The sequence below is a fragment of the Triticum aestivum genome, chromosome 6B (genome assembly GCF_018294505.1).
Source record: "Triticum aestivum cultivar Chinese Spring chromosome 6B, IWGSC CS RefSeq v2.1, whole genome shotgun sequence".
Taxonomy (NCBI): Eukaryota; Viridiplantae; Streptophyta; class Magnoliopsida; order Poales; family Poaceae; genus Triticum; species Triticum aestivum.
The window spans coordinates 206,176,761-206,187,444 of record NC_057810.1 but is presented as its reverse complement, the minus strand read 5'-3'; the positions used below and the strand labels follow the sequence as shown (position 1 = coordinate 206,187,444).

Here is a 10,684-nt window from a genome sequence, read left to right as displayed (position 1 = left end):
AACATTTTTGAACTGAAGGAGCATATGCTCCCAGCTTCCAGGAGCCGAATTGGATTTCCAGTGCCCTCCATCTCTCAATATTCATTGCATAAGTTTTTCTTTTACCGAAATTCCTAATTGCGCGTATTAATGTCCCACCCAGAATCTTCTGTATTATCTCAGCTCGATCGGAGGGTGCTAGATGTGCAATAACGTCAGTATTGCCATGCTGATCGGATCGGATAGGATGAGTGGGCGCATGCCACACAAACTAGTAGTGATGTATACACCACCGTAGATCATACAAACAACAAATCATTGATGGCAAGAAAGTTATACAACATCGCTCCTTTTCAAAAGGCGCCTTTTTCTTTTACAAATACAATTATAGCCCCCTCCATCCGAACTCCAAGTAAAAACGAGCGAGCAGAAACCGCTGGTAGTAGTGCGTGAGACATGCCCGTCAAACGGAACCATCGCCCGAAACCGCCGATCCAGCAAACTTCAACCCCGAAAGACCAGCAAGGTTCAACATGAAAAGTTAGACCAACCCCTGGCATTTTTCGTGTCCTACTACTTCCATACACAAGAGACGATATTGCCGTGTTAAAATGCAGCCGTGACGCATGTGCCTGGGCAGGTTTGGGCGTTGGACTTTTTCCGCGGCTTGAAAGGCAAACGACCACTCCCTCATCACCAACCCCGGCGCACGAAAGCCCGACCAATGCGTGGAGCAGCATTCCGAAGGAAGAGCGGCCGCCCAACCCAAGCACAAGCAGTCGCCGATAATGGATGCGGTAGATAAACGATGGCACAGTCAACGAACCCCAGCCGCTCTCACCCACCAACCCTGGCGAACTCGCTGCCATCCCGGCCCCACGCGTCATCCTCCACTGACCCCACTCACCAACTCCCCAACTCACCCCCGTATATTAAACCCGCCATCTTCCCTTCCTCCATTCTTCTTCAGGAGATCAAGCGAGCGCGCGCACACACGCACACGCACAAAGCAGCCGTCTCCTCCTACGCCAACTAATTTAACCAGCTTAGGTTTATCATCTTTTGTTTGCCGATCGATCGCCGTTGATCTACCACGATCGTTGAAATGGGGTCTGTGCCGGAGGAGTCGGTTGCGGCGGCGCCGGAGGTGGTGTTCCGGTCGAGGCTGCCGGACATCGAGATCCCCAACGAGCAGACGCTGCAGAGCTACTGCTTCGCCAAGATGTCCGAGGTGGGGTCCCGCCCCTGCATCATCGACGGCCAGACGGGCGCCTCCTACACCTACGCCGAGGTGGAGTCGCTGTCCCGGAAGGCGGCGGCGGGGCTCCGCCGGATGGGCGTCGGCAAGGGCGACGTCGTCATGAACCTGCTCCGCAACTGCCCCGAGTTCGCCTTCTCCTTCCTCGGCGCGGCGCGCCTGGGCGCCGCCACCACCACTGCCAACCCCTTCTACACCCCGCACGAGATCCACCGGCAGGCGGACGCGGCCGGCGCCATGCTGATCGTCACCGAGGCCTGCGCCGTGGACAAGGTGCTGGAGTACGCGGCCGGGAAGGGCCTGCCCGTGGTCACCGTCGACGGGAAGCGCGACGGGTGCGTCGAGTTCAGCGAGCTGATCGCCGGCGAGGAGCTGCCGGAGGCCGAGGAGGCCGGGATCCACCCCGACGACGTCGTCGCGCTGCCCTACTCCTCCGGCACCACCGGGCTGCCCAAGGGCGTCATGCTCACGCACCGCAGCCTCATCACCAGCGTCGCCCAGCAGGTACATACGCCATTCCTCTGCTCCGAGCTCTGTTTCCGTTTTGATCATTCACCATGCCCGGGTCAACGGAGCTCTCAGCCTGCGACAATTCCGTTCCTGTCGGCGCCGAGCCAGCGTAGCTGCTGCTGAGCTGCTCCTCACTCGCAGCAGAGCACGACAGGTGGGCCCACGCTGTACGCGTATACTGCTCGGACCCACCTGTCGGTGCCACTTAGGATATTATACTATTTTCCTCCGCGTGGTCAGAACTCTGGGTGCCAATCAAGTTGGCCGGCTGGCTCATAAATCCGGGCTATATTTTAATTGTAGTAACTATTCTTGGCATCTCGTGCTGCATGCTTTATTTAGGCTCGTAGTATAAAAAATCCGTCCACTGGTAGTAGTAGTATACGGTTCCCTGCACGCGGGCCCCACCAGGGCCAGGTGCATGCTTGAACGAGTCTAACCCACACGCCAAGATTCGTGCTGACACGATGCGTTTGGCGCCAAAGTCAGAGGTTTCGAATTGTGCCCTGATCGCCAGTAGAACCTTTTTCTTGTTCTGATGAAATGATGATGATTTTCAGGTGGACGGGGAGAACCCGAACCTGTACTTCAGCAAGGAGGACGTGCTGCTGTGCCTGCTGCCGCTGTTCCACATCTACTCGCTCAACTCGGTGCTGCTGGCGGGCCTGCGCGCCGGGTCGGCGATGGTGATCATGCGCAAGTTCGACATCGGCGCGCTGGTGGAGCTGGTGCGCGCGCACGGCATCACGATCGCGCCCTTCGTGCCGCCCATCGTGGTGGAGATCGCCAAGAGCCCCCAGGTGACCGCCGGCGACCTCGCCTCCATCCGCATGGTCATGTCCGGCGCCGCGCCCATGGGCAAGGAGCTGCAGGACGCCTTCATGGCCAAGATCCCCAACGCCGTGCTCGGCCAGGTCTGTCCGCTTGATGATCGGGTTGCTTCTGTCTGTCCGTCGATGGCAATGAATGCCGCTGGCTGACACGAGCGGGCGTGCGTTTGGTTTCAGGGGTACGGGATGACGGAGGCCGGGCCGGTGCTGGCCATGTGCCTGGCGTTCGCCAAGGAGCCGTTCAAGGTCAAGTCCGGGTCGTGCGGCACGGTGGTGCGCAACGCGGCGCTCAAGATCGTCGACCCCGACACCGGCGCCTCCCTCGGCCGCAACCAGCCCGGCGAGATCTGCATCCGCGGGGAGCAGATCATGAAAGGTACTACCAACTCTGCACTACGTACTTTCTTGGCTTCGCGTTATGAAACAACCAGCCCACACTTGGCGGGCGTGCGTTCGGGTTGGCATGTCCGCCTGTTGGTTTGCGCGTTTGGCGCGTTGGCGGCAGCTAGCGGCGATGTGGACAAACTTGCTACTCTCGCTAGAGCACATAGGTTGCAACTACTAGTACCAATCTTGGTTGGTCCATGCCGACCAGCCGATCGATCGATTGGGCCCAACGACCACCACCAAAACCTTTTGTTTTTCCAACTCGGATGGGGACTTGGATGAGCAACCCAAGACTGCGTCTGGTTCTCACCTGAGAGCCGAAACAGCTGACCTGGTAGTTCTAAGCAGAAAATCATATGTTGGCCCGTTCTATGTTAACTGTCCTCATCACAACTTCGTCAAAACAACTTCATCAAAAAAATGGACAAAAAGGAAAATAAGCTGATCTGTAGTCCTACTAGTTGCTGTCCATTGGCTACTTCGTGGAAATAAGTTGCTGTCCATTGGCTTGGTCCAAGGTCCATTCTGAATTCCCAATGATTGTTTCAGCAGGACTTCCCGTCCATTCCACTCCACGTTCTTGGGTTAGCAGCCGTAGGCGCGTGGTTGTTGGCACGACACGCTCAACTGCTGCAACCTTAGCAGACCAGTAGTAATAGTAGTATATCGTTAGCCAATGAATTAATGAATAAACAGCGACGCACGTTGCTAACAACCTGCAACATGATCATACATTCCCTACATGTTGTCTTCACACAGCTCACCGTCACCATGGCACGATTAATTCCAGAATCCAAGTTGCACTGCACATGATCGAAGATGCGACCCCCCACACCCCCAGCAGAAAAACAAAACAAAAATAAAGATGCAACCGACGTACCCCACACATGGGCAAGTAGGTACTAGTACTACTAGGCAAAGCCAAAATTTGGTGGAGGAAGGATGCTGTTAGGTGCTGGCAGACTGTGTGCGATTGTGGACTAGGACAGGGACATCAACCGCTGAGGCTGCACAAGCATCTTGGAAGAACCCATCACCACTCACCAGTATTAGTTTATCAAGTTGACAATTAAAATGCGTAGCACTGTACTAGTATATCCCTAAACTCGGAATTGACACTGCCATGACCATGACACTGGCATAGAAATGAAGTATCTTGAGATGTTGCCAGTCTACCAGGATTTTTGTTAGGTCTGCGCAACTCAACGACCCGTCGGTTGGTACTTGGCGTGCAAAAGTGGAGATCACGTCAGATCCCCATGATCAAGGAGACTGACCTTACTCACGCCGTGATTCCCGCAACTACAAAAAAGCGATTCATGTACAACTCTCTGTTAAGCTCAACCACTAATGAACCAAACCAAACGAAAAAAAAGCTATAGCTGCGCTCACAATGATTAGCATGGACGCCCAAAAGGTGCCTAGAGTAACAAAGGTAATTAACCCAAGTCTAGTAGTAGTACATCTCATTGGAACAAAGGAATAAGCTAGGATTATATTGGTGTTGTTAGGTGCCACTAGTGAGTGTTTGGTGACCCATCATGTGACCAAGAAAAGCCCCGGTTGGGTGACCAACTCCAGCTTGTAGGAGAATTAATCTGGAAAACATTTCCATCAGACATTTTCCATGAAAGAGCCACCATGTCTGACAGAACAGAACTCTTGCTGTGATCCTCCCGAGAACCTTTGCTCTACTGATCCCATGTGAGGTCTCACTTTCAGACAGATTGTATCCATGCTGCAGCAAGCAGCATCAAACGAGCACTGCCATCATGTGCTTCACGAGGTTCAGTTTCCTTGGCTAGCTGAAGCCATCGCGTGAATGCGCCTTCTGAATGTTTGAGTGCACTTGAATGATGGCAGCAGAGATGAACACCACCTGAGATGTGCAGCAGCACCATTGCCATCATGGTGTGTGCGCCTCTGCAGATGCAGTTTGGGCCGGTCAGCCAACGTTACTGCTGCCATGTGCAAACTGCAGTTGAGTTATGGTGGCTTCTGTGATGCTGTCCTGCCTTTCCGGACGGAATCTTGCTGTCCTTCCTAACAATATCGAATGATTACTTTTGCTTGCACAACCTCTTCTTGAAAATTCTTGATACGCACTGCATTTTAATTTTTAGAAAGTATACTTACGATTTCGTGACGATATCGATGGTTTCTCTCAACTAACATGCACCCGGCGTGGAATTCTGCAGGTTACCTGAACGACCCAGAGTCCACCAAAAACACCATCGACAAGGATGGATGGCTGCACACCGGAGACATCGGCCTCGTCGACGACGACGACGAGATCTTCATCGTCGACAGGCTCAAGGAGATCATCAAGTACAAGGGCTTCCAGGTGGCGCCGGCGGAGCTCGAGGCCCTCCTCATCACGCACCCGGAGATCAAGGACGCCGCCGTCGTATCGTAAGTCATTGCTTTTCTCTCCCTTTTCAGTTGCACAGTTGGTACAATTGTACTAATAAAAAAAATTCTCCTGCTGTTTGTTTTCTTTAAAACTAGAATGCTCACTTACCCCATGATTATTGTCTTTCAGACTGAAGGACGATCTTGCTGGCGAAGTCCCGGTCGCCTTCGTTATGCGGATCGAAGGCTCCGAAATCACCGAGGATGACATCAAGAAATTCGTCGCAAAGGAGGTAAATAATGCCATCCTTTCCAAGTTTCCACGTAGTCAAAGTGCCAAACACATCTCTCACATGCAGCAACAAGTCAACTAGCACTGCTATATGGTTGTACCGAAACTTCAAAACAAGTCAACTAGAAGTATATGATACTATACAACTTCAGTACACATCAGTTACTAATCATCATGTTAAGCTTAGTCGAATATTTGGATTTGCCCATGAACAACTGCTAGTACTTAGGAATCAGAACTTTTGTGGATAAAGCATTAGAGCTCATGACTAAGATGTGCACCGTGATGCAACAGGTTGTTTTCTACAAGAGGATCCACAAGGTCTTCTTCACTGACTCCATTCCCAAGAACCCTTCCGGCAAGATCCTGAGGAAGGACTTGAGAGCCAGGCTCGCCGCCGGCATCCCTAGCTAAGGGATGCGCCGTCGTCCGCTTCTCAGGCACTCAGCCAGCCAGCAGGGTGCTGTTATAGATCATGTAATATTGGTCGATCTCCACGAAGTGGTCGGAGGAGGTTGAGTTTGTTGGTTCTTCCTGCATGTGTAATGTTGATAAAAATGAAATGATATATGTAGATGCGTTGTTTTTGACAACAAGAACAAGGCTGGTTTCCAAAGGGTACAATGTATACTTCTTTTCCATCAGAGAATATCTTGTTCGAATCATATCATCTATTTTTCCTTTCATTATGTTTCGTCTCCTATATCTACTAAGACACTATGCTCCCTAGTTTTACAAGTCTCACAGTATACATGAATTCGGTACGAATCCGACATGAGTTAAAACATTTTTTTCTTGAGATTCATGCTTCATAAGAATGTAGGTTCGCAACAATGGAGCATGCGTGCCAAAAGAATAATTTTCCTTATAACAGAAAAAATAGAAAGGAAAACAAATAGCTGAGTGACTTTTTTTTTAAAAGGAGGAAGACCCCCGGCCTCTGCATCTGGATGATGCATACAATCATTTTATTAATTACTGATACAAGACCTTACAAAGTCATACAACAGTAAGACTAAAGTCATAGTCTACGCAACATCTGTCGCTACTCATATCCAGTTGATGAAGGAGCGCTGATAGTTTGGACCTAATACCAAACAGACATCACGGCCAAACCTAACATCTAAGACCCGAGGTCCCAACCAGGGCGCCTGTCGGGTATGGGCACCCACCAGTCCGGCGTGCTCCTTGATACGTCTCCATCGTATCTATAATTTTTTATTGTTTCATGTCAATATTATTCAATTTTTATATACTTTTGGCAACTTTTTATATGATTTATTTGGACTAACTTATTTATTCAATGCCGAGTGTCAGTTCCTGTTTGTTGCCTGTTTTTGCATCGCAGAAAATCCATATCAAACGAAGTCCAAACGTGATGCAACTCTACAAAGAATTATTTTGGAATATTTGTGATTTTGGGGAGTTGGAATCACCGCAAACGGAGGCCCACACGGACCACGATACACCTGGGCGCGCCCCAGGCCCCTAGCGCGTGGTGGTGTATGCTGCTCACCTCGTACGTCGGTTGGAGCTCTACTTCGGGCGCAAAGAAGCTTATATCAGGAAAAAATCGTGTAAAAAGATCAGCGCGATCGGAGTTACGGGTCTTCGGGAATATAAGAAACAGTTTTCGGCTAAATCTTGGGAGCGTGAAACAGAAGAGAACAGAGAGAGATCCAATCTCGGAGGGGCTCTCGCCCCTCCGCCGCCATGGAGACCAAGGACCAGAGGGGGAACTCTCCTCCCATCTAGGAGGGAGGCCAAGGAAGAAGAAGAAGGAGGGGGGCTCTCTCCCCCTCGCTTCCGGTGGCGCCAGAGTGCCGTCGGGGCAACGATCGGGACGGCGATCTACATCAATAATCTTGCTACCGTCAACACCATCACCTTCCCCCATCTATATTCAGCGGTCCACTCTCCCGCAACCCGATGTGTCCTCTACTTGAACACAATGCTTTAAGCTTCATATTATTATCCAATGATGTGTTGCCATCCTATGATGCTTGAGTAGATTTTTGTTGTCCTATGGGTTAATCGTGATCTTGGTGGTATGATTGTATATTTTATTTTGGTGCTGTCCTACTGTGCCCTCCGTTCTTGCGCAAACGTGAGGGGCCTCCGTTGTAGGGTGTTGCAATATGTTCATGGTTTGCTTATTGTCAGTGTTGCGGGGGTGACAGCAGCCTAAACGCGGATAAGTAGGTTATGGCGTATGGGGGTAAAGAGGACTTGATACTTAATGCTATGGTTGGGTTTCACGACCTTAATGATCTTTAGTAGTTGCGGATGCTTGCTAGAGTTCCAATCATAAGTGCATATGATCCAAGTAGAGAAAGTATGTTAACTCATGCCTCTCCCTCATATAAAATTACAAGAATGATTACTGATACTTGTTATCGATTGCCTAGGGACAATTCCGCAAATCCTACCACCACTTTTCCACACTCGCTTTATTTAATTTTTGCACTTTTGTTTAAACAACACCTAACTTTTATTTTCCCATTCTTTATTATCTTGCAAACCTATCCCACAACACCTACAAAGTACTTCTAGTTTCATACTTGTTTCCGGTAAAGCAAACGTCAAGTGTGCGTAGGGTTGTATCAGTGGTTGATAGAACTTGAGGGAATATTTGTTCTGCCTTTAGCTCCTCGTTGGGTTCGACACTCTTATTTATCGAAGAAGGCTACAAACGATCTCCTATACTTGTGGGTTATCAAGACCTTTTTCTTGCGCCATTGCCGGGGAGCAATAACGTGGGGTGAATATTCTCGTGTGTGCTTGTTTGCTTTATCACTAACTGATTTTTATTTTGTGCTCTTGTTTTCTATCTCTAGTTATGGGTAGGAAATGCAAAATACCCAAAAAAATAGTTGTACCTACTAAACCAATGGTTGAAGAACCACCCAAAATATATCATACTACTGAAGCTTTCTACTTGGATCATCTTCGATCCATTTGTGCTCGTGCTGAAAATCCAACTAGCTTAGTTGAGGGAAAATCATTAGATGAGCATGCTTGTTTTGTGCGACATCGTTTATCTCAAAAAGGGGAACTTTTACAACATCAAATTAATACTATGCAATGCTATGCTTGGAATTTATGTGAATTATATGATTTTACTTGTTGTTCTGAAGACCCTAAGAAACACCTTCCCTATCAGTGTGAGTTTATTGATAATGGAATCGTATCTTCTTATGCCAAAGGTGTTTATAATTACTTTGATATTGAACAAATTGAAGAATTTGTTGCTTTTAAGGGTGCTTATGAAATGGCTTCTTTGATTGAAAAGTATGGTGCTACTCTTAATCTAATTTTTTGCTATACTTAAATATGTTGGGAACGCGGTAATTTCAAAAAAATTCCTACGATCACGCAAGATCTATCTAGGTGATGCATAGCCACGAGAGGGGAGACTGTGTCCATGTACCCTCGTAGACCGAAAGCAGAGGCGTTTCAATAACGCGGTTGATGTAGTCGAACTTCTTCGCGACCCAATCGATCAAGTACTGAACGTACAACACCTCCGCGTTCAGCACACGTTTAGCTCGATGATGTCCCTCGTGCTCTTGATCCATTTGAGGACGAGGGTGAGTTCCGTTAGCACGACGGCGTGGCGACGGTGATGATGATGTTACCGGCGCGGGGCTTCGCCTAAGCACTACGATGGTATGATCGAGGAGTGTAACTGTGGAGGGGGCACCACACATGGTGGGGAGAGAAACTTGTGTGTTCTAGGGTGCCCCCATGCCCCCATATATAAAGGAGCAAGGGGAAGGCCAGCCGCCCCCTAGGGCGCGCCCCCAAGAGGGGAGTCCTACTAGGACTACTAGTCCTAGTAGGATTCCACCAAGAGGGCGAGAGGGGGAAGGAAGGAGAGGGAGATGGAGAAGGAAAGGGGGGTCTTCCCTAGTCCAATTCGGACCCAAGGGGAAGGGGGTGCGTGGCCTGCCCTGGTCACCCCTCTCTCTCCACCAAGGCCCAATGTGGCCTATTAGTTCCCCGGGGGGTTCCGGTAACCCCTCAGCACTCCGATTTTACCCGAAACTTTCCGGAACACTTCCGGTGTCCGAATATATCCGTCCAATATATCAATATTTATGTCTCGACCATTTCGAGACTCCTCATCACGTCCGTGATCTCATCCGAGACTCCGAACAAACTTAGGTCATAAAAAACACATAACTCATAATATATATCATCATCGAACATTAAGTGTGCGGACCCTACGGGTTCGAGAACTATGTAGACATGACCGAGACAATTCTCCGGTCAATAACCAATAGCGGAACCTGGATGCTCATATTGGCTCCTACATATTCTACGAAGATCTTTATCGGTCAAACCGCATAACAACATACGTTGTTCCCTTTGTCATCATTATGTTACTTGCCCGAGATTCGATCGTCGGTATCATCATACCTAGTTCAATCTCGTTACCGGCAAGTCTCTTTACTCGTTCCGTAATACTTCATCCCGCAACTAACTCATTAGTCACATTCCTTGCAAGGCTCATAATGATGAGCATTATCGAGAGGGCCCAGAGATACCTCTCCGAAACACGGAGTGACAAATCCTAATCTCGATCTATGCCAACCCAACAAACACCTTCGGAGATAGTTGTAGAGCATCTTTATAATCACCCATTTACATTGTGACGTTTGATAGCACACAAAGTGTTCCTCCGGTATTCGTGAATTACATAATCTCATAGTTTGAGGAACATGTATAAGTCATGAAGAAAGCAGTAGCAATGAAACTGTAACAATCATAATGCTAAGCTAACGGATGGGTCATGTCCATCACATCATTCTCCTAATGATGTGATCCCGTTCATCAAATGATAACACATATCTATGGTTAGGAAATATAACCATCTTTGATCAATGAGCTAGTCAAGTAGAGGCCTACTAGGGACACTTTGTTTTGTCTATGTATTCACACATGTACTAAGTTTCTGGTTAATACAATTCTAGCATGAATAATAAACATTTATCATGAAATAAGGAAATAAATAGTAACTTTATTATTGCCTCTAGGGCATATTTCCTTCGGTCTCCCACTTGCACTAGAGTC

General features: G+C 48.7%; 1 protein-coding gene across 1 annotated transcript; it reads left to right on the top strand.

Annotated features, from left to right (window-relative positions):
* Window positions 1–939: 939 nt before the first annotated feature.
* LOC123136589 (4-coumarate--CoA ligase 3) lies at window positions 940–6,273 on the top strand. The gene is made up of 6 exons (XM_044556003.1): window positions 940–1,741; window positions 2,308–2,661; window positions 2,755–2,953; window positions 5,163–5,376; window positions 5,507–5,609; window positions 5,903–6,273. The coding sequence occupies exons 1-6, from the start codon at window positions 1,085–1,087 to the stop codon at window positions 6,020–6,022; spliced, it is 1,647 nt and encodes a 548-aa protein (XP_044411938.1). The 5' UTR covers window positions 940–1,084; the 3' UTR covers window positions 6,023–6,273.
* The last annotated feature ends 4,411 nt before the right edge of the window (window positions 6,274–10,684 follow it).

Excerpts from the sequence above, each read along its gene's own strand:
- LOC123136589 (XM_044556003.1), top strand. The coding sequence starts at position 1,085 with ATGGGGTCTGTGCCGGAGGAGTCGGTTGCGGCGGCGCCGGAGGTGGTG. Across the intron at positions 1,742-2,307 it reads TCACCAGCGTCGCCCAGCAG|GTGGACGGGGAGAACCCGAA; the intron begins GTACATACGCCA and ends GATGATTTTCAG. Across the intron at positions 5,377-5,506 it reads AAGGACGCCGCCGTCGTATC|ACTGAAGGACGATCTTGCTG; the intron begins GTAAGTCATTGC and ends ATTGTCTTTCAG.